We start from the raw sequence: 21,918 nt of genomic DNA on the forward strand, positions 1-21,918 counted from the left end.
CATGTTTCTGACACATCTGCAGTTTTTGTTGGAGGATTTTATTATAATGTAGTGCATTACAGAAAGTGCATTTGGTGTTCGATATGAGCTCTTTATGGACCGTACAAAACGTATCAGTGGAGTGGAAAAGCAAGGTAAGGCTAAAACTCTATCATTCAAGAAAGACATATTGAACATTGATAAAAAAAACAACAACAACAACAATCAGATCAGCTGCAAACTCTGACTGTCAAAAGGACTTTTTGAATGTCACCATTTCCATACATTCTGTGCAGTGTGTGAGACAGAAAGAGATTGAAAGGCTGTTGATCCCGCAGATTATTCTTCATATGACAATTTCTTTTGGACCTCTGAACTCCACTGTCCCTTCTTCTGATCTTTAGATCCAGATAGCATTTTTACCATAAATCATTCATGTCATGTCCTGCTCTTTTTCTTCATCTCTGAGACATTGTCCCATTTGGTCCATGTGCATTTCATTGTTCTCGGCGGCTGTGTCCTGACCCCTTCGGTTCATCTATCGGAGGAGGAGTAGGAACAAGGCGGAGACGATGACAGCCACTCCCGCCATGAGGAAACCTGTCCCGTAATCGCTCATCTTGTCAATGAAAAATCCTAAGGGGTAAAAAATACAAGTGTTAGTGCTTTGCAGGTTTTTCAGTCATATATTTTTTTTACAATCTTATAGTCAAATGACAACATTCATTCCTATCTGGAATCCACCCCCGCTGGCCAAAACAGTGTAATATCACAGATATATCATTCATGGACAAGGCACACGACTGAATGAGAGATAAGGAAGAGTGGATCGCACGAAGATTAAGTTCATCCTCAGGCCTAGGGCGGTAATGCCAGTGCCTCCCATGCAGTAAACATAATTAGAATGCTTTGATGCATCTTCAACATCCATCAACTCTCTGGTCTTCAAAGTGGTGGAAGTGCTCTGAGAACGGAACAGTAAATAAGTTAGAAAAAGCCTCTGTGTCAGAGGAAAGACATTAAGTTAAAAATAGGACACTGCTGGCTATATCTCTATCTACTTTACTTCAATTAGAATTTAACATTATTTGAGGTCAGGTTCAGCCTTCAGCATTTTCTTATATTTAACACTTATATGTGCTTGGGTCACTTTAACCCCAATTAGGAACTTTTAAGAAACTAGTTACACAGATAATACTGTAAAGAAAAATGCTAAACATTATTAACAATATTTTTGAATGTATCACATTAGGCCAGTCACTACAGACTCCACCTGATTTGTGATAATAACAACAACAACAACGGTATCTTGTGCTGAAGGGAACGTCAAAGCTCTTGGGACCTATTCTACAGAATGAAAGACTGGTAGTTGGTCACACCTCAATAACTCAAATTGCTCTCATTCCGTTTTTTGCTACACCGACCGGTCTTCTTCGAAATCCATACATATCGTCACATGAACCCACCAAACTACAATGTATGAATACGTTTAGTTTTCCACTCCGCTGGACAGGTTTTCCCAGCTGATTTATTGTTGGTCGAGTTCAATGGCAGGACACTTTCTGGCAGGGCTGCCTCTGCCTGGGTGCCAAGTCAAGCTGGGTGTTTTTCAGGCTGTATTTACAGCTATTGTTTAGAGTTGAATGAGAATGTGGGTCACAACCTCAGTAATCAGGATCAATTGTTGCTGGATTTTAAGACAGGGCTGTCTGTGGTGATGTCGGTTTGCACGAAGAAAGGAGAGGAAAAATAAAAATAACGTTTTATTTTACTGGCTGTGAGTGCCAGGAGTATTTTAATGCAGTTTTACTTTTAATAGCTGCCCAAGTATTTTTCAAAACAGAATAGATTAAATAAGATAATTGCAAACAGACTGCCAATGTTGTTGACATATTTGAAACACTTTCCAAAAAAACCGTATCCAATTACTCTAAAAATGTCTTATGGGGCACATTGGTTTGGATATTGTGGGGGTTGGTGACAAGCGTTTTAGAGTCTTTCAGCTCATAGTTTTGGGTTTTATAACACATAAATTCACTGTTGAGTTCACTCTCATCATTCTCATGAGCATTTTGGACTCCTTTGTCAGCTTAACAAAACCTCAATTATTACTAGAAATTAATGCTAATGTCCAAATCTGCCGGATTTGTACATATCAGTTTGTAATATCAACTTTATAATGTGATATGTCCAAGTTGTGTTTACTGATTGTTTCCGTTGCCCCCAAGTGACAAAAAAACAACAACCAATTATTGCAAGTTTAACCTAAAACCCCTATTTTCTATTTGTAAAATGTTTCGGCTTTCTCTACTCAACTACTTTGCCATTATGTTCCCACAGCTGTTCTGACATCCTGTCGGACACACTGTATGAAAATGTCACCGGTAACAGATTGAAAAGTCAACGGGAAGGAAACTCCATTTAACAGGAAAAAAAGGAATATTATAGAAGCATTCAGCCATGAAATTAACAAAACCATAAAGCATCATGATATTTTAATTTTTGCCCAGTTGCTCTCTGAATATAAAAATCTGGAATCCTGTGGGATGGACAATTACAAAATCCATGATATATTGAAAGGTGGAACTGCATGTCAGGAAGGAATGAAAATCTCATTTCGTTTGAATGAGGCTCACCAGGCTGCAGTTAAAATACAGAATGGTGTCTAAGCATATTCACTGTGAGATTAAATGTGTTGGAAGAAAAGGACCAGTACAATGAGAGATGGCACTGAAAACTCAAGATTTTCAAAGCTCTGCATGAAGAAATGTTAACATACAGTAAATGCCATAAATGTGCTCCTTTTTTAATGAATTCTATTCTATTCTGTGGAGCTTCTTGTTTATTTCTAGCTTGCAGTCACCATTGTGGTATGGATCAACAACTCAAAAGCTGAAATCCATTTTCTTTTTGATATGCACGGTAGGTTTACTGTGTTTTTGCTGTTAGCTGTCAAAGCTCACCAGCGATGGGTGGTCCGAGCGGGCCTCCGCTGCTGCGTATGAGCATGAAAAACCCCAGTGCACTTCCGAACCTCTGGATGCCCACAACCTCAAACCAGCACGGTGATGCGGACGGCGACCGTTGCGCCGTACACCAGGCCGTAAGCTGCACTAAAAGCAGCCAGCTCTTGAGAAGGAGAAGGCCAGTGGTCATAGTGGTAACACTGGACCGAGCAGAGTCGCTGTAGCTGTTAGTTGCTCCACCTGGTAGCTGTTGGCCTCCACACCATCTTGCAAACACTATTCCAGCCACTCAGCAACATGGAGCATTCATTGCTCGTGCACGAGACGGAGAGAAGGAGTTAGAAGAGGCGATCGGGGGGGACGGGGGCTGTGGGAGTCAAGGGGGACAACAAGTCTGACTGCACATCATGTTGTCAAAAAGGAGAGACGGCCGAGAAACGGTCAAAGAGGAGACGGTCAAAAGAAGAAAAAATTGGAGTGCTGTGATCAAGCAAGGACAAAAAGCTCCAGCAATGGAGAGACTTCAGAGCTGAAAGGAATAAAGACAGATGAGTAGGTCTGCTTAACAGGTGGGTAGCATTATGTTTACTAAGCCAGCACGTGTGCCACATTTGTGTCGGGTAATGTTAAATTACTTGTCCACAGTGGTTCAGCTTACTTTATAGTTTGCCAAGACATGCTGTAATTATGTTGGCTATAGTGACGGGCGAGTTAAGAGAATTATGGTCTGCATCTGGTGTGCTGGCTCTGGGAAACCGTCTCGTCCTCTCTGCATGTTAGCTTTGCAGCAGCAACTGTAGCTGGTTTGCTAATTCACAACCCAGGTTACATTACTTCCTGTGTCTTTTGTTTATTTTATATCATGGTATTTGTCTGTACAATGTTTGCGAAGGGTCACGTGCCCAGTGGGATTGTCTGGACTGACGCCTAATTTAAAATGCTATGCGAGGGTAACGTTGCTACAAACTTACAGTCCGCTCTTGGGTCACTGTAGTTTTATCAACTGTCTTTTGGATGCTGCGTTTGTGCGCTTGCCTTTATGTATTTTGATTGCCTTTATGTATTCTGATGTTGGTTTTGCTTCAGTTATGAGAAAGAGACCTCCACATCCACGCTGTGTACGGCTGGAACGTCTCGTCTGGTTGGTGGTGTTGTTCCTTTGGCAAATGATTGTCAAAGTATCATTGCTCCGGTTTACTACTACACTGAACTCACCGTCTCCACCAGTCTCTGGTTTGCCACCCAGCCAAAGAACACCCTTCCAGACAGGTCCAGCACCGCAGAGATGGACAGAAGAGAGAGCAGCTGCTTGGTACTCCTCAAATCTCTTACTGCGAGCATATGGAACCAGGAAGAGATCTGGGGCAAAGAAACCCAGAGCAGCAAACACCCCGAACATGGAGTAGACCATGAGTGTTTGTGATGAGGGTATAATCTACGTGGTGAAGGATTTTGGTCCTTAGTTCAGTCCTGCTGTTTGGGTCTTTGGTCAAATTAGGTTTCTCCTCGGGCTCTTCAACTGTCCTCTGATTAGCCCCCTCAGATATTTTCCATTCTTTCGGTGCTTGACAGCTTGGCTACATCTGATCCAAGTCTTCTTTTGAGAGCAATTCCAGGGACAAGCCTTCCTCCTCCGCCTTGACCTCACTGACACGAGTAACATCTCTGGTGGCTTTTAGAGGCCTCAGCAGCATCCCCCCCCCCCCCCCCCCCCCCCACACACACACACACACACAAACAGGTTAAGCTGCAGACCCCCTAGGATCAGCAAAGCACCCCTCCAGGAGAAGCTGTCAATCAACAGCTTTCCAGCTTTGTGAAGACAAAGGTGAGAATGCACTCTCCTGCGCTGGCCAAGGCGTCAGCAAACGGACGCCTCTTCTCAAAGTACAAGCCCAACAGGGTCACTGTGGGGGTCCAAGTTACTGCGTAGCCGAAACCTGCAACGAAGCAGACAAGTGATTATCACATTAAATGTGTGTATGCTTTTAGCTTCCTTTGTCTTTGTGCATTTTTGCATCAAATCACTTACCGTTTAGGAGCCCTACTGTTAGATAGAGTTCAGTCAGGTTACGAGCAAAAGACCCAAGCACGAGTCCGAAGCTGCATATCAGTCACCACCACAGAGCGATGGCTGTAGCGAGCACTCAGTGCAGATGCTACTGGAGCTGCAGAGGGACACACAGGACATAAACATGGTTGGTAGTTGAGAATCACAGAGTCAATCTATTTCAGCTGAGAGGACAGGCTCGTGCACACAGAGTGTACATGATGAGTCGGACAAAATTTACAGATACAGGCACACATTTAAAGGGAAATATGTAGTCAAAATATATTTGTACATACAAGTACATCTTCCACCATGAGATTGGAATCTTTCCCTCTTAAACATAGTTAAACAAGCACCTCATACACTGATAGAACTGCTGGAGGTGTGCTGAAAAGTTTTAAAGAAGTGTTAGAGGACAACGGAGAGGAAAGTTACAGAGAATAATAATAGCATGTAGGTTATTACATCTATCCATTATTTATACCCACTTTACCATCCATTAGGTTATTATATATATATGGTAATTATTAATTTTGCTCCGACAGACCCAAATTCACTTGGTGCATATACGGATCCGGCCACGCTCCGTCGAAGATTGTTTCCAGTCGTTGCATCCCAATCGTCGTAGACTTTGGGTTAATTTTAACTATTGGAACAACCTTTAACCATTTGGCAGTGATCACCGTGAGGTATGTTGTGTGCCAAAATCCACCAAGTTGTAAACAACAGAGATCCTCCCCCATCGTGAGCAGAGTGCAACGCCAAATGGCCGCCGTCTGTAAATAATCGAGCCAAGCAAATAAATTTGGTAGGAATTGTCAAATTTGGCAAACAAAGACAGTAATTTCTACTGATTTTTAACTGTCATCTGGCTTTTAGGGGTCTGGCATGTGATACGAGAAATAAGAGTTCATTTAAGCTGTAGGAAGTCTTGGTTAGCTTCTCCCCATACTGACAAGCACTTGTCAAGGAAACTCTATTGTTCCTGACATACTATGAGACTCCTCTGATGCCCTTGTGAGAGTACAGGAGAGATGTTTAGCAACCGGGCACGACCACACGTTGTGGCCTCTCTCCTCGATCGAGCTGCTGGCAATAAATATCACTGCGTTGTCATCCAGAATGGTCTCCTCGGCCTTCTTCACCTCATCTCCACGATTTCAATCACAGTACTCATAAGTTTCTGTTGATTTAGCAAATTTTAAAATGAGAAAAAAAAAATCTGAATCTGAATGGAGGCAAATTACCATAATTATAGCACAGGTTCACTAAATGTATGCGGATACCTCCATCCACATATTTTTTTTGACAGTGATGGAATCTAACAAAGTACACTTACTCAGGTACTGTACTTCAGTATAAATCTGTGGTACTTTGAGGTATTTTACTTTAGCATTTCCATTTTCACAATTTTTTTTTTTTTTTTTACAGTAAATGTTGCCAATAATTTCTATTTATATGCAAGTTATGTTTTCACTGCAGGTTTTTACTTGTAATGAAGTGTTTCTATTTTGCAATCTACCGTAGCTACTTCAGTAAAGAATCTGAATACTTCCTCCACCACTTATTTTCATGTACTTTTGGATTAAGGCTGCTCTTTGAAATGAGGTAAATATTCACACTGCAACACACAATGATAATTTAGCCAGTTGTCCTTAACAGTTTAAGGAAGGCTCCTTCCAGTTTCGACATGCAATTACCTTTGTGCACAAAGCCAGGTCAATAAGAAACAGTTTTCCAGATTAGTGTCGATGAACGCGACTGGCACCTGCTCAGAGCTCTGATCTCAACCTAAAGAATACAGAGTAATCATTACTAAATATAACATTAATTAGAAACTTAGGACAATGAGGAAATGAACAGTGACTGTTGTCGTACCATAAAAGGGGTAAATGGAAGTTGAAGGATATTCCTGGTAAGATAAACCACTGAAGGCAGATGTAATGTCTGAAATGTTTTTTTTTTTAATTTTTTTTTATTGTAAAACCCAGCATGGGTTCAAATTCATGTTTTTCTCTATGAAATATTGACAAGCAATGATCAAAGTTACAGAAAATATGTGCTGAGTTTATATTTTTGACTTTAAAAAAAGAAGCTGGTTCACATCAGGACTGTGTAAAGCACTATTTGAGCTGGTGTGAACAGGTAGTTAGCTCGTTAGCCTGCCATGCAAACAACTTCTATGAATGCTTTCTGGGTGTCAGACAAGATGTGAACCAGCTGCCCTTTGGGGTCACTACCGGGTCGAAGAAGGCGGTCATGAGATGGGAGGAGGTCAGAGGCGGTTGGATGGAAGATTCACGGGGCTTTCATCTGAGAGACAGGCGTTCAAATCCGTGAGAAAACAAAAGTCAATGTTTACTTTTTTTTTTACTTACATAATGTAATTGTATTTAACTTATGCAACATATGAAAATTAATAACGTGACCTACATAACCTCTGTGAAATGATTTACTTTAACCCAAACCATAATCTTCTCCTAAACCTTACCATGTGGTTTTTGTGGTCTAATCCTAACACACCTTGTGCAAATCTCTGAGATGGCAGCAGTCTGTGATAATATGGCAGTATTTTACTCCCTGGGGTGGGAATGGTTTATTCTCATGCATTTTCCTTGTGTTTTTGATTTTAGAAAGGCTATAAAAACACACTTTATTTACACCTCATCTTCGTGTGTATTTTTTAATGCAGGATATTCCAAACAATCCCTATTGTTGTGCAGCAGTGCAACATTGCACCCACGTGGACAGGGGAAGTGGGAACCATTTAAATTGTTGCATTTTGGTCCGATCCCACCCTAGTTTGCTATTATTTTTTTAATAAAAATAAAGACAGACCATATTAATGATTACATGATAAACACCCACACATGAAGATCAAGCTATAGGCTCAGACAACTGATACCATATTCTGAGTCAACACAGCAGGATGCTCAGAGTCCTTTCTTAAGCTTTCTCATGCTCACATTCCTGCTGCTGTCTCGCAGTCAGAAAACGCGAATCCTGTAATGATCAATGTGTCTGAATGTTTTAACATACTAAAGTGAAGTCAGCAAGGTCAGTGATAAGGTGTTCGGAGTGCGCGCTTGATCACAGATACATTTGTTCACAACACGTAAAACTCAGAAATGATGCTGTCTAACGGTCATCTAATTATTAATACAGTCTTTCAAGGAAACAAAAACAAACTATTTTTAGACTTTTGAACCATGAAATTTCTTTTCTAGGTGTAGTGCTGTTTTAAGATATTGACAGTTGACATTTTGGCTTGACATGTGGCAATATTACAATGAATTTTGCAATATTTTCAATCAATAATAAATCGTCTTTAAACAACATCAAAAGCATAAGAAGTGTTTAATTTTCAAAATATTAAATGCTTGTGAATTGACATTGAGCATATCGACTTACCCATTCACAAAAAGACATTCATCTGAAAAGTGACAGGACTTTCTTTACAGTCAGATGGCTTCATTTATCCCCGAAACAGCGCAGACAAAAACCTCCTAAATTTTCCTTTAACTACTTCGCAGTGGTACCATCTGCCAATAAAGTTCGCAAACTATTAATTCAGCTCATGAAATGCCTCTTTTATGAGCTTAACAGTTCAATAAAGAGGCACAGTACCAGGTCTTGTGGTGTGTGCCAGATTGTTACTGGGGACACGCTATCTTTATGCAGCCAAGTGCGCAATGTTTGGGCCAAGTTTCTCCGGGCCCCTGAGTCAGCAGACAACAGCAAAGACAGCCCGTATGTCTGACTTTAATAGGGCAACAAATTATTCTTTATGGTCGATTGATCACATTAGATCTTGTGGAACTGTCAGCACAACGCGGTGCCTCGTTGGAATACAATTTGCATACTTTATTGTTGTATTTGACATTGTCTAATTTTGAATCCCTAAATGTTATCGTAAGATCACTCAAACTCTTTAGTTTCCGTGATTTTAAACTTTAGCTTGCCTTTGTATTCTGGTGAAGGTCAGTGTGTGGCAGTTCTGCTTATTACAGCTCAAAGAGGCAGACAGAGAAACAGTAGGGGTGGAGGGCGGGGGTGGGGGTGGAAAGAAAGAATCAATCTTCTTTCTCTGTATATTTTCATGTTACATAATATCAGGTAGGGAGTTATCCTCGTCTTTCCCAGATTATCTTTAGTAGTTTTACTTTTCGAGAAAAACGGGCTTTTGGTGTGCAGAACATCGACATATACACCCCAACGGGTGTTCTTAAACGAGTAAAGATTCATAGGCACGGCTGATAAATTATAAATCTATGGTGGGGATGACTGGGAAAGGTAGAGTAGTGGTATAGATGGAGAAGAACACCTTCTGAATAATAAATACGAGCTGCTGAGGGCTGACACAGCGCTCGCAGAGGGTGGTGTTATTAACTGTGTTTCCAGAAGCGGATGGACTCCTCTGATGTTCTGTCTTCACCGTATCTGGCTCTGTGTCTACGCAGCAGAGATTTGTTTGTGTGTGCAAGCTTTCCCCCCATGTGTTGCCAAACCTGTCCCACAGAAATAATGTTAACTTTCATACACAGTCACAAATCTGTGTTGCTTATGTGGACTATTCCAACTAACCCATGCATTAGTGTGTGGGGGAAAAAAAAAAAAAAAAAAAAAAAAAAAAAAAGCAACATGCTGCCGGGCCTATCCATGATCATTAAAGTTGTATCATGGTTCATGTTATGCAACCAAAGGGCAATATTGTTTCATCCAGAATTTATGCAGCCACCCCTTAAAAAAACAGCATCTTCTGAGAATTCCAGCTCATTGATTCTCGGGAAAACTTTGCTAACTAAGGCTTTGTTGTTGTTTATTTAGTTTTTCACATTTTGAAACTGTTAATAAATGGGTGATGCAATAACTGTGAAATGCCATTTAATTCCATTTCTTTGAAGGAAAACCTAACAAGTTATTTGACAGTCCTTCCTCTCATACTCCTGATGTAACTGTTCTTTAGTGTTATGGTTTTTTTTAGTCACATTAGCGTTGGTTGGTTTTGCATGAGGGTTTGAGTATTTGACGAGTTTTGAAATGTTGAACAGATGTAGGATAACTTTGGTGACCTCCTTCTGACCGAGCTTAAAATGGGGCTTAGTTGACCTACGAAAGAAAATCGAAATAAATGGGCTTTTTATTGACAACAAATTGCCATCCAGCTGAATAAATACTGGCTTCTAGCCAGTGCAAGTATGAACCAGTTGGGTGTCACATTTACATTTACAACAAAAGATGTTTGTGGATGTAGCGGGCACAAAGCAACAGCAGCGTTACACAAGAACGTCTCTGAATACTGATGCACTCTGAATGTGCCGAACAGACCCTCAGCACTTGCGCCACAGTAATTGCCGTAAAGGCTAACAAGCCAGTCGGCCAGTGCGTGTGATACAATCAGACACTTGATTGTTTGATGAGCCAAGGTCATTGTTAAAGAACGACAAGGTGGTAATCATACAGGGAGGGAGCCTGCTGGTATTGGCTGGCTGGACCTCATTCCTGCTCTTTGATTAATGGTGGAGCCAAACGTCTTGCAAATCCCTGTTTATTAGAAGCCGTCTATGCGATAAAAGACAAATCTTATCTCAGATCCTGCTGGACGCCTGCCACACACACACACACACACACACACACACACACACACACACACACACACACACACACACACACACACACACACACACACACACACACACACATCAAGGATTTCAATGGTGATTAAAGTCATTTTGGCTCCAAATGGTTATTACAACACCCATGTCCTTGAAGCTACCTAGAAACACTGACAAATGTGTTTTTGAATCCATAATATATATTCATATATGCAACATGACAGAGCTTAATTGGTCTCTGATGCTTTAATTAAAAGACCAGTGAGTTGTTGAACTCTGCACTTCCCGGGCCAAGGCAAGTTTAAAGATGTTTTTTGTGAGCTAATTTTCAGGCTAGTCAGGTTCTGTAAAACTGCCCCCTGACACCTTGCCCACTCTTCTCCAGAAAATGGCTTAGTCAATGATCATTTAGGCCTCGACCCTGCTTAGAAACCAGATCATGTATGCACACTCCCTCACAGCAACCCACACGCACTGCAGCACACATTACATCTGCACACCCCTATAACTTTTCAGAGATCCTTTCATCCTTCTCCACACACTCAGCCCCCAGAATGTCTGGCGGTCGGTTTTGTTTTTTAGCTGAGTGTGAATTATTCTGGTGAATGAAGAGCAGAGCGGCGCAGGGGGGATTGGAGCAGCCTTCCTCCGGAGGGAGGCTGACAGCCTTGTCAGAAATTCTGCAGACACACGCATACTCAGCCAAAACATGGCCAGGGGGGGGAAAAGATTTGACCTTTTTGATGTGGATAACTGTATATTCTTGGCACACGGACAGGTGCATTGCTAACCGTTCCCCCTTTCCAGGCTACTTTAGTGTCTGCAGGAATTTCAATTTTCAGTCGAAATATAAAAGAATTTAAACCACATGGGAATAACACAGGTCAGGAATGGTTTAGGAGTTCCATATAAGTTATTTTTATATTAGAAAAGTTGGTTAAACATGAAAAAGTATCTCCTCTATGTACTACTACACATATCTATAAACTGTAATATTTCCATCTATTACTCTACTTCTCTTTTTTTTTTTTTTTTTTTTTTTTTTAAATCTCTCCTTATGATCTAATTTAATTCTGAACTGGTTGAAACATTTTGGAATCTTTTTTGTTCTTTTTTTTTTTTGTAGTCAGTCATTGACTATCTGTTGTAATCTGGCTGAAGCGCAGTCTGTCCCATGCGCGGCCCTTCTTTTCCAGCCTTACATCCTGTATCCTGCCCTCCACCTCTGCCTCAGTGCTCCAGGCTTTCCCTTGCCTCTCTGTGGCAAACTCCCAGAAAGCACAGGTGTGTGTGGGTTTGTCCAGATGGCAGTCTTATTGATGCTGAGGGGAGACATCCAACTAGCCGACTGCACACAGGTCATCCACCGGCCGCGCTAAACCGTTTCTGACAAAAGCTAAAGGGAGAACTGCATTTCCATGAATACACAGGGTACTTAAAAAGCAAAGACTCCTTTATACCTCAGTAATGTGAACCAAAGTATAAATACAAAAATGGTGGTTTGATTTGCTGCACTTCCTTACTTCTTGGAGACACTGCTGGTTGCCCAAAAACTATTCTATATTTTTTTGTTGTACCATCAGAGATCTCCTTTGCTAAATCATCCAATTTTGCAGTAATTACTGGCACTTACAGCCCCTGATATTGCTGGATGGCTGATGCCCTTGTATGACACTGACAGACACATGTGGTTCCAGACGGCAGCAAATTGAGATACATGGGTGTTTTCACTCCCCCTAACACCACAGCAAACAAGAGTAAAGCACCAGTAGATCCAACCCAAACTATTCTTGCCCCAAACAATATGCATGCAATTAAAGAGGATTCAACACACAATCATGGCTTTCCTTTGGAAAATAGTGTAAAACATACAGCATATTAATGTGACTCATTTCCTCACCTGTTGATTTCTAACTCTGGTCTCCAGGTGAAGCAGAAGGTTATTTCCAGGAAGTGAAAAGGTGTTTCGAGGTAGATACATGAGTGAAGCAGCGTTTGGACTTAATGAGGAGTGGGATCAGCTGCTGTTGGAGTATTTTTTTTCTTCTTCTTTGAATAATGATTTCACAGGGGAACCGCTCCCCTGATCTTTGCAGCTGACTGGTTAAAGGAAAGATAATGTTGGAAAAATTATCTTCATTTTATCAACTGCAGGATACGCAGCATCCAATCATGCTGATATTTCTTACTAAATAGCTTGATAGAAATTTGTCAGAAGTTGTTAGTGATCCAATTTGATGTGCTAAATCCCCACCAAGTCAGCATGTTCCAAACAAACTATAAGGAATTGAGGCGGCGGTAGACCATAAACGTCCATGTTCTGGGAGGTCAAATGACTGTTTTTGTGAAAGGAGTCTGGTGGCTTTGTGCGTATGTCTGAGTCGCTAGAGGGTTTTGTTCAACAGTCACATGGACGTCACGCTAATAGAAAAAAATAGGGCAAGAACAGACCAGCCATCTCACAATTTGTGTGCTTTTATTTTGAAAGTAATGTTTTTAGCGCTGTGGTCCCACATAGTCACAGTATTATACAATTAGATGTGGATTTTTCAAATACAAAAATGGCAATTGAAGTACGTGAAAGAAAGCAGCATTGCCTGTTAATCTACCAGACAGAGATTATTTGGAACTGTTCTCTCCTCCATGTCCATCAGATAATGTTAAAGGGGACCGCAGGATAATCTCCAAAGAAGTTGCTGCATTGATTCTGAAATAAACAGCATCATTGTCACCGTGGATAATTGAGCCGAAAATGTGGATGAGCACGAGGTGTGATTCAAAAGTTTAGACACTGTTCGTATTGTGCATGAACAGAGCGCCACACAATAATATGCATGGAGCAGGGGAAGCTACTCTATGTTTTGTCATACATTTTGTGACCACTGGTATGAGCGCATTTACGATTTTACCATGCACCTGAGCAAACACCACGCATCAAATTTTGTGCCAAACTCAGAAAATTAGCAACATAGATGTTTTGATCTGAATAACGTTTTAAGTAGGGCGGAACGTCACTATCCGAGACTGAGGAAGGCATGTAAGGCCAGAAGCGTAGAAGGGTGGGTTTCTATGACGTTCGTAAAGTCAACACTGAGTTTACATGTGACGTTCCCAAGGTGTCTGAGGGAAAACATTCAGGGAAAACGGCCTGAATTGTGGCGCGATGGCAATGAGGATTCTCCAACATGACAATGCGCCCGCTCACAGTGTGTTGAAAACGTCCCATTTTCTCGCCCATAACAGCACAATCTTCACTCCTATCAGCCCTACTCGGCAGATTTGGCTCCTTGCAACTTCTTTTTGCTACCCCAAAAAAATTTCACACAATTTCACATGAGCTCCAAGTTCAAATTTCAGGTCTGTATTGAAATATGGACGGAGCGATGGTCAGAAAACCGTGTGTAACACAGGTACTGATGTTGATCAAATGACGTAACTTGGAGTATTTAATCATGAAAGTTATTGCTTCACCCTCCTCCATGCATACTACCGTGCTTCGCTCAGTTTTTGCGCAACAGGAACAGTCTTGGATCTTTTGATCGAAACCTTGTAGGTTACAAAACATTTATCAAAATCTAAGTCATGAAAATGAGCCTCACAAATTGCAGCAACTGCAGTCCTGCGGTAGTTTTCAAACTTTTAAATTTCGTGTTGCCACCATCATTTATTCAATATAATTTGCATCTCCTTTGTTTCCAGCTGTGTTATTTCTCCCGGCGAGGTGCTTTTTTGTGAGTCATCATTCATGACGGGGGCAAACTTCGTGGAGTACAGCTCCAGAATAGTGATTCAGTTGGAAGAGTCTCCTCCAGGAAGGTCTTTTGTTTTTAGTATGGGCTTCATTGCAGTTCCTTGAGCTGTCCTGCTGTGTGTCAAGTAAGCTATTAAAGAGCAGTGTTTCATCACAGTAAAACTGACATAGCATGAAGGGATAATTCGGAGTCCGAGCACATAATCCAGCTCGTTATTGAGCTATAAAAATAGGCTTTGCTGAAGATAAGATTGCAGATAAAGAGACTCTCCTTTTCTCGGCCTGCCCCCTTCTCTCTGATATCTTACTCCTGTCACTGTCTCTCCTCCTGTCTGTCATCCTAAAATGTGATATCTTTTATGTGTTTATCAAACTGACACACCTCTTCAAATTCCCCCCCCTAACCAACTTTTACATTTCAAATCACATAGCAATCCAACAAAATAACCTGTCTTTCCCTTTTCATTGACATTCCCACTTTTTGTTATTCAGTAAATTGGTTCCCTACAGTGGGGCCGTATTGGCAGATTCTGGCACAGATTTTCTTCACTTTTCCATTTCATTCCTTTAAATTAGGGGGAGAAGACACTCCGGGACTCCTTGAGGACTCGTTCAACTGATTAAATTCTACATTTTCAGTCTGAGCCGTGTGCTCTCCATTTAGATTGTGCGATATGGCCTCTATTGGGGTTTCTAGCCATATATTCTGTGTGCTTTAATTGGATCCACGTCTTATCAGAAATCGTGCGGTGTGCATCCACCCCGATGCAAACAGCAAGGAGCAAACACGGTTCCCATCTCATGACAAGGAAGGAATTCAAAAAGACATTTGTTACAACAAAAGGAGAATAATTGCTTTGTGGTGGTGGATTGTGGTACGACCTTAAACACGGAAAGTGAAGGAACAGAATCAATTTATAATCTCACTGAGTGGAAATCTGTGATGTAAATTGGCTGTACTGGCGATATAAGCAGTAATAGATCCACTGAATCATCCGTCTGCTGTCTTTCTGTACGTAAACAGGTGCATAGCAATACAAAGTTGGTTATGGATGAGTATATTTTCACAAACTGCTTCGCACTACTACAGTTTTTTTTTTTTTATCAATTTCACTAACTTTTGATCTTTTCGGAGATATTTTTCTCACTTATATGATGAATTTTTCGCTGTGATTAATTTTCAGTTGTGGAAGTGGAAGAGAAGAACTTGGAAAGTTTTTGACATGAGGAGACTGTCACGTGTTATATAAAGTCAAATGTTCAGATATATATAACAGTATGATTTCCATATCGCTCTCTAAACTTTTGTGATATAATTAGTTCTCAATGTGATTTTAATGTGGCAGGATTGGCCGTAAAAATCTATATTCATTTATGTGCCTGTATTTTTAATGGTAATATTAAACTTTGTTTATGTAACACTTTTCAGAACACAATTACAAATTGATAATAACAATACAAATAAATATCAACAATGAACAGGGCACAAATAAGAGCACAGAAGATTAAAACAAAATAGAATAACAAAAACATAATAAATAATTCACTAATAAGCATTTCAAAAGAAAGAGGGGAACTGAATACTGATTAATTTAAATGATGAGTTTGCAGCCCCAATCTCCTCAGGCAAGTCACTCCAAAGTCTGGGAGCCCTAACTTAGAGCTTTCTCTTTAAAGAAGAGCAGGAGGGGACATAAGGTAATCAAGGGTTAGACATATAACTTGGGGCTTTAAGAGAAGCAGAAGTTTGTAATCATTTCAAAAAGCATGTAGTCGTTGTGGGGAAGCCAGGGTCTTTGGAATGTGACCACGTTTCTTTGCACCAGTTAAAATCATAGCTGCTGGGTTTTGAATGAACTATAAGCAGGAGAGAGATTTTTCTTTTATTGATGCCGGAAAGCAGGGACCTCTAATAAAAAGTGTGAATAGCAGTTTGCAGATTTTTGGCAGAGAGAATTGTTCTTATCTATGACATTTTTCTGAGATGTAGAACTCAAGACTGAACATATTTACCTCAACTAAGGCTGCAGTCAAAAACTAAGGATTCCTGTAATTCTCAGCTATGAAGAGTGACAATGAGCATAGGTTCCCAAAGATTAGGGTATTTGCACCATCGTTTCTTTAGCTGTCTTTCAGGCTTGTCGGTTTTCAGATAAAGGAAACATTTTGACATCAACAAAGAAGGTTGCAGGGTCACAGCTTAGATAGATCAGAGTATCGTCAGCATAAAAAAAACATCATGTGTTTTGCAAGCTTCCAGTTATCTCACTGATCAGTTGAACAATATTACAACAGTTGCAGATGTGGGCAAATTTATATCTTGGGATAAATTAGGCTAAATAATATCAATAATACATATGACTGAGTGGCTGAAAGAAAACAATACACTTACAGAACAAATCACATCTGAGCTAATGCTGTATTTATACTATTGTGGAGAAACATTTTGTAACTGTGCCGACTCGGCTCCTCCTTTGTGTTTTGTCGGGTCAATGATTGTGCTGCACTAAGCAGAGTGTAGGTGTGCTGAAAGATTTTGAACTTTGACCAGAGCTGAAGGTTACCATTTATATTAAAATTGCAAATTGTGATAATATTAAGTGAAAAATGTCAGACCCTTCAGAAAGAGTTTCTTTTTTTTTTATATGTATATATATATATAAAATTGCTAGATAAGTGCCTGTATATATTTTTTTCATGTTTAGTTTTTTTTTTTTTTTTTTTTTTAAACCAAAAGTTAATCTCATACTGATACCAAACAAATGATACCTTCATTTTAACTGGACAGCAGCACTGCTGAACAAACATTACTTGCTACATGTTTCAAGACAGTAAACACTTTTAAGCCGATGAAATCAAAACAACCTAAAAGGGCGGCGGCACAAGGGTCAAAAGCAAGCACCCCTCTTCACGTGTCCCTACAAGCGCACGCACGCACGCACGCACGCACGCACGCACACTTGCTTTCTCTCCTTCCTTAAACCTTTGTCAATTCATGGTTGAAGAACACTGAAAGTCAAGAGCAGGCTTTGCCATGAAAATTGCAGCTCAGACAAGCCAGCAGCACTTAACTATAGCTGCTAAGCTGCCATCAGTATATAAATATAGGATGGAATTAAAGCTGGCTATGAATTTGAAAAAGCCCTCCTCATTTCCAGTTGATTCTCTTGCCTTTGTTTTTTTTTTTTGGATTGTTACAGTGCTGCGGGTCTCCACAGTGTAAGACCAGACAATAATGAGACCAGACTCAATTCACTAATTGAGTTTGAACTCTCTGTGGATGCTGCTGTGTGTTACAGTAAAATCTACATTATGCATATAGAATTTTAAAGGAATATATTAACATGTTGAGTATATGCTTTTTTTGCCTTCTTATTAATACCAGCTTATGCCTCCATTTAACAAAACACACATTTCTGTTGTAATAGTTTTTAAGGACATTTACAATATTTCTCTCAAACCTCCCCTCTTAGTATCAGTGATCATTTTAATTATATGTACTGCACAAGAACACAAGGTTCTGAGACTGTTCCTGTTGTGAACAAAACACAGCACAGTGATGTGCATGGAGCAGGGGGAAAAACTTTTGTGAGTAAGTATTCCAAGTCGATTAATCAGCACCTGTGTTACATGCGTTTTTGTGACCACTGGTATGTGCTAGGGATGGGTCACGAATTTTCAATATTCAAATAGTCGTTTTAATCTCAAATCGATTAGTACATGCGACTTTTGTTCCTACTTATCTCCCCTGTTTTTACCGGCGCCTGCTTGTAATGCATTACTCCCGTCAGAAGGTGGCGGTAATGTGCCTTTAAGCTGCCTGCCAGCCGCATTAAATAACATTGGGGGAACAAGATCACGCTGCTTTCAGGGGAAGAAATCAAAGAAAAATCAAATAGTTCACAGCGAATTTCAAATAGTTGTTTTGCTTGAAATACCCATCCCTAGTATGTGCACTGTTACGATTTCACCATGTACTTGAAACTCGAGCAGGGAGCATAAATCAAATGTTCTGACAACTTTAGGGAACAGAAAGAAGTCCCAGGGAGCCCAGTCCGGCCAGTTGAGGTGGTCGGGAGTGATGATTGGTGTTGTTGCAGCCGAGGAAATTGTGCATTTTATAACACGCTGTGAGCGGGTGCTTTATCATATTGAAAAACCCAGTTGCCATGGCGCCAAAGTTTAGGTTTTTTTGCACTGAATAGTTTATCTCAGACAACTCAGAACTTCAATGTGAAACTTGCCGTTGACATTCTGACTATGGAGGACAAATACAACACCGGCAAGTTTAAAGAAAACCTACCTGGATGCGCTCCCGACCTGATGCGCTTTCTTCGGAAGCTCTTTACATCTTAACTCAGAATACCAATCAAAAAAACTTCCCTTGGCTCATTGCTTCATTGCCATGGATTTTCAGAAGCATTTCACGGGTCCCATTTTGCTGATGTGTGCTCTTTACATAAGGACATGGTGAAATTTCAAATGCTCAGGTACCAGTGGGAACTAAAGCGAGTACAACACAGGTGCTGGTTTTGATCAAGCGATATAACCTTGAATACTCACTCACGAAAGCTATTGCTTCCCGCCGCTCCATGTGCATCACTGTGCCGCGCTCAGTTCGCACTCAAGAAGAACCGTCTCGGAACATTTTGATCGCAGCTCGTTCAGCAGTTTCACTGCTTTGATTTTTCTGAGGTGAAATGAAACGGGAAGTTTCATTAATGACAAAATTATTTCAAAATATTAAGACCTCAGAACTGAGTCACTCTTAAAAAATCTCCTTAAAGCTGAATGATTAACTGTAGTCATAAGTGAAACCTAAGAGTTCTGGACCACGAGAGAGAATGATAGTCTGAAAATGACATCAAACTTTCTCTTTCTTGCCTTTTTTTTCCCCCCCCTTTTTTTTCTGTCCAAACGGTAATAAGCTATTGCCAGGATGATTTTTTTTTTTTTTAATGTCACAGTACTAAAAGGGAAACCGATGACACACGATAGACGGTCCATCTGGTGCATCTGTTGAGTCTCCATCATCACCTTACTCCATCGAAACACCTCGCACTCTACCACGTCAGCCCTCCGCATCTCCGTCCTTACTTTACCAGCAGCACATTTGCAAGTTTAGATTATTTGCACAGTCCTCTTAATCACAGTTGTACTCTCAAAGGGCTTCCCAACGCCCACGTTATGGGAACAATGAATGAATGCGATGACCTCTCCAACCTTCAGACTTTCAATGAGCAAGAAATACTCCCATTAACACCTCAATTTCAAATAGGAGTAAGTGTGTGACGGAGCATTCGTCTGTTTATGTAGAAGCGAGGGAGAAAGAGAGACATGCCTTTTCTAACTTTTGATTGATCTGTTGACATGTTCTAACTTTTGGAATGTGTAATGCTGTTGTGACTTTCTGAATAATGGTTTGGTAACATTGTTTGAGCTGAGCAGTCATGTAAATGAACTTAAACAGGCAACAAAGCGATGCAGTAGAGAAAAAAAATAACGAGAAGAAAATAAAACACAAAACAATTAAGTAAAAAAAAAAAAAAACTGATAGCATGAGGAAGGCCCCCTTATTCTGGTCATGGACTGAAACTGTAAGAGCAGTGCAATTTGTGTTCAGCAGGGGCGTGCAGATGTCTTCCGCAGCAACAACGTATGTGATGAGCCTGCTGACGAGATCCTAAGGCTGAAAGAGGGACTAGACAGGAGATCCATCCCAATGAGATCCAAAGAAGCAACCTCTGCTTTACCTGCCTGTGTGTGTTCGTGTGTGTCTGGGCAACAGGCGCAGAATAGAGCAATTGCAAGTACCGCAGAGAAATAATGAGCCTGTTTCTGTGTGTAAAAGCTTAATTTGGACTATACGCATGATCATCAATCTTCACTACGATAAACATTAATTACCTTAGTTTCATTTAAAAGTGAAGAACATTTACTGACTCTATTGTAATTTGGGAACCAGTTGCACGATTTTCGCCTATAAAATCCAGTAATGTGGCGTAATAGCCTCATAACACTACCCTCATTTGTTTTGCGAGAGCTTTTAGACAAGTGCTTAAAAAACACAACTTAATTTATTTCTAGTTGCTGCAGTTCGAGGATGGTCACTTCATAGAAGTAAGGTGAATCATTAATCAAAAGTAAATGTAGTAAGAGGTTTGTGTGAAAATGATTCAATTGTTAAAGTTATTCTCCACCTTTTGACTTACATTGTAATAAGTAACTGTTGTCATTTAAAGTGATACATGGAGGGAGGAGGTATGTGACTGAATGTGACTGCGATGCAGAGAACAAGGGTGTTTGCTGGATTTTATTTTACCTTTCTAAGGCAACAGAAAAGCCAGATGTGTACCAGATATGTACTTCACAACGGGGTAGATGATATTGTCATGACTCTGCCAGTTCATCCTTGAGGCCAACTAAACATTTGTGCTAAATGTGAAAAACCTCTGTCAAAAAATGGCAAGCCATGAGGCCACTTTGACCTTGACTTTTGACCCCCAAATCTTATCAGTACATTCTTGTGACCAAGTGAAAGTTTGTACCAAATTTGAAGAAATTCCATCAATCCGTTCTTGAGAAATTGGGTTCACGAGAATGAGATGACAGTCATACTGATAACCCAAACACCTAATGCCTCCAGCTGTGGCTGTTGTCGTTTACCAGACTGTTTCCTCTTTCAGTCATTACTGAGCTTTACTTTACTTATTGCCTCCAGGCTCAATCTTCATTTAGTGCATACAAATTAGACTGAATATATTCTCAAAAAGTGAAAAATATTCCTTTAATAGTAAAAATATCAAATATCCATGAGAAATTCTATTTTAAATATTAATCTTTTTTTGGATTTCCTAGACTAGCACAAGTAATAAATCGTGGGCTTTTTTTTTTTTCAAGTGGCAATACATCAAAAAACCCACGAAGCCTCACAGACAAATCCAACCATCAGAACGGCTAAAAGCATATTTATTACCTGATGTGCATCTTAATTGCTAAAATTAGAATTCATTATCCCCATAAGCGTTTTAAGAAGTATGTTCCATGTGACATATCATCGCGCCCGTGAAATACCGTGCATATACTGTGACTTATATCAGGGTCTCTTCAGCTGTTGGGTACACAGATGGATAATGAGCTTAATCTGTGAAATCCATCATGTCTCATGATGCAAAGTTGGATTGCCTCATTCAGATGGATTGGGGGCCATATGTTTCTATAGGTCCTCCAGCTACAAATTCCACTGTGCCCATGAATCCCATTGGAGCTGTAGCCAGTGAAATTGGATGCCATATGGCCAATACACGCCACAGTGCGTTTTAAGTGTTTGCGTTGGTGTCACTGGAAAAAAAAAAGAAAAAGCTAAATCAAATTTAAAGCAACTGGATGAAGTTAAGTTTCAGGCAGTAACCCGTTTGCCTGTGGGGGCTGGTTTTAATCTTCAACTTTAATCTAGATTACATTCACATCTGGCATATCCCTACGTGCCTCCACATCCTTCTTGGACCCCATGGTGTGGCGGTCCTCTCGCTTTGAAAAATGACGATGAGTTCAACC

General features: G+C 40.4%; 1 protein-coding gene across 1 annotated transcript; it reads right to left on the bottom strand.

The window, feature by feature from the left end:
- Positions 1–412: 412 nt before the first annotated feature.
- On the bottom strand, positions 413–21,873 carry LOC138205984 (monocarboxylate transporter 7). Its single transcript, XM_069162390.1, is given in 12 exon segments — positions 413–615; positions 2,943–3,033; positions 3,035–3,112; positions 3,114–3,185; positions 4,161–4,241; positions 4,243–4,360; positions 4,362–4,642; positions 4,675–4,754; positions 4,757–4,885; positions 4,978–5,060; positions 5,062–5,113; positions 21,846–21,873. Coding segments are annotated over 12 exon segments (1,296 nt in total).
- Positions 21,874–21,918: the final 45 nt, after the last annotated feature.

This window comes from Embiotoca jacksoni, unplaced genomic scaffold, assembly GCF_022577435.1.
Source record: "Embiotoca jacksoni isolate LCO1_2020_lvr unplaced genomic scaffold, fEmbJac1.0.p SCAF_3, whole genome shotgun sequence".
In the NCBI taxonomy this organism is placed as follows: Eukaryota; Metazoa; Chordata; class Actinopteri; family Embiotocidae; genus Embiotoca; species Embiotoca jacksoni.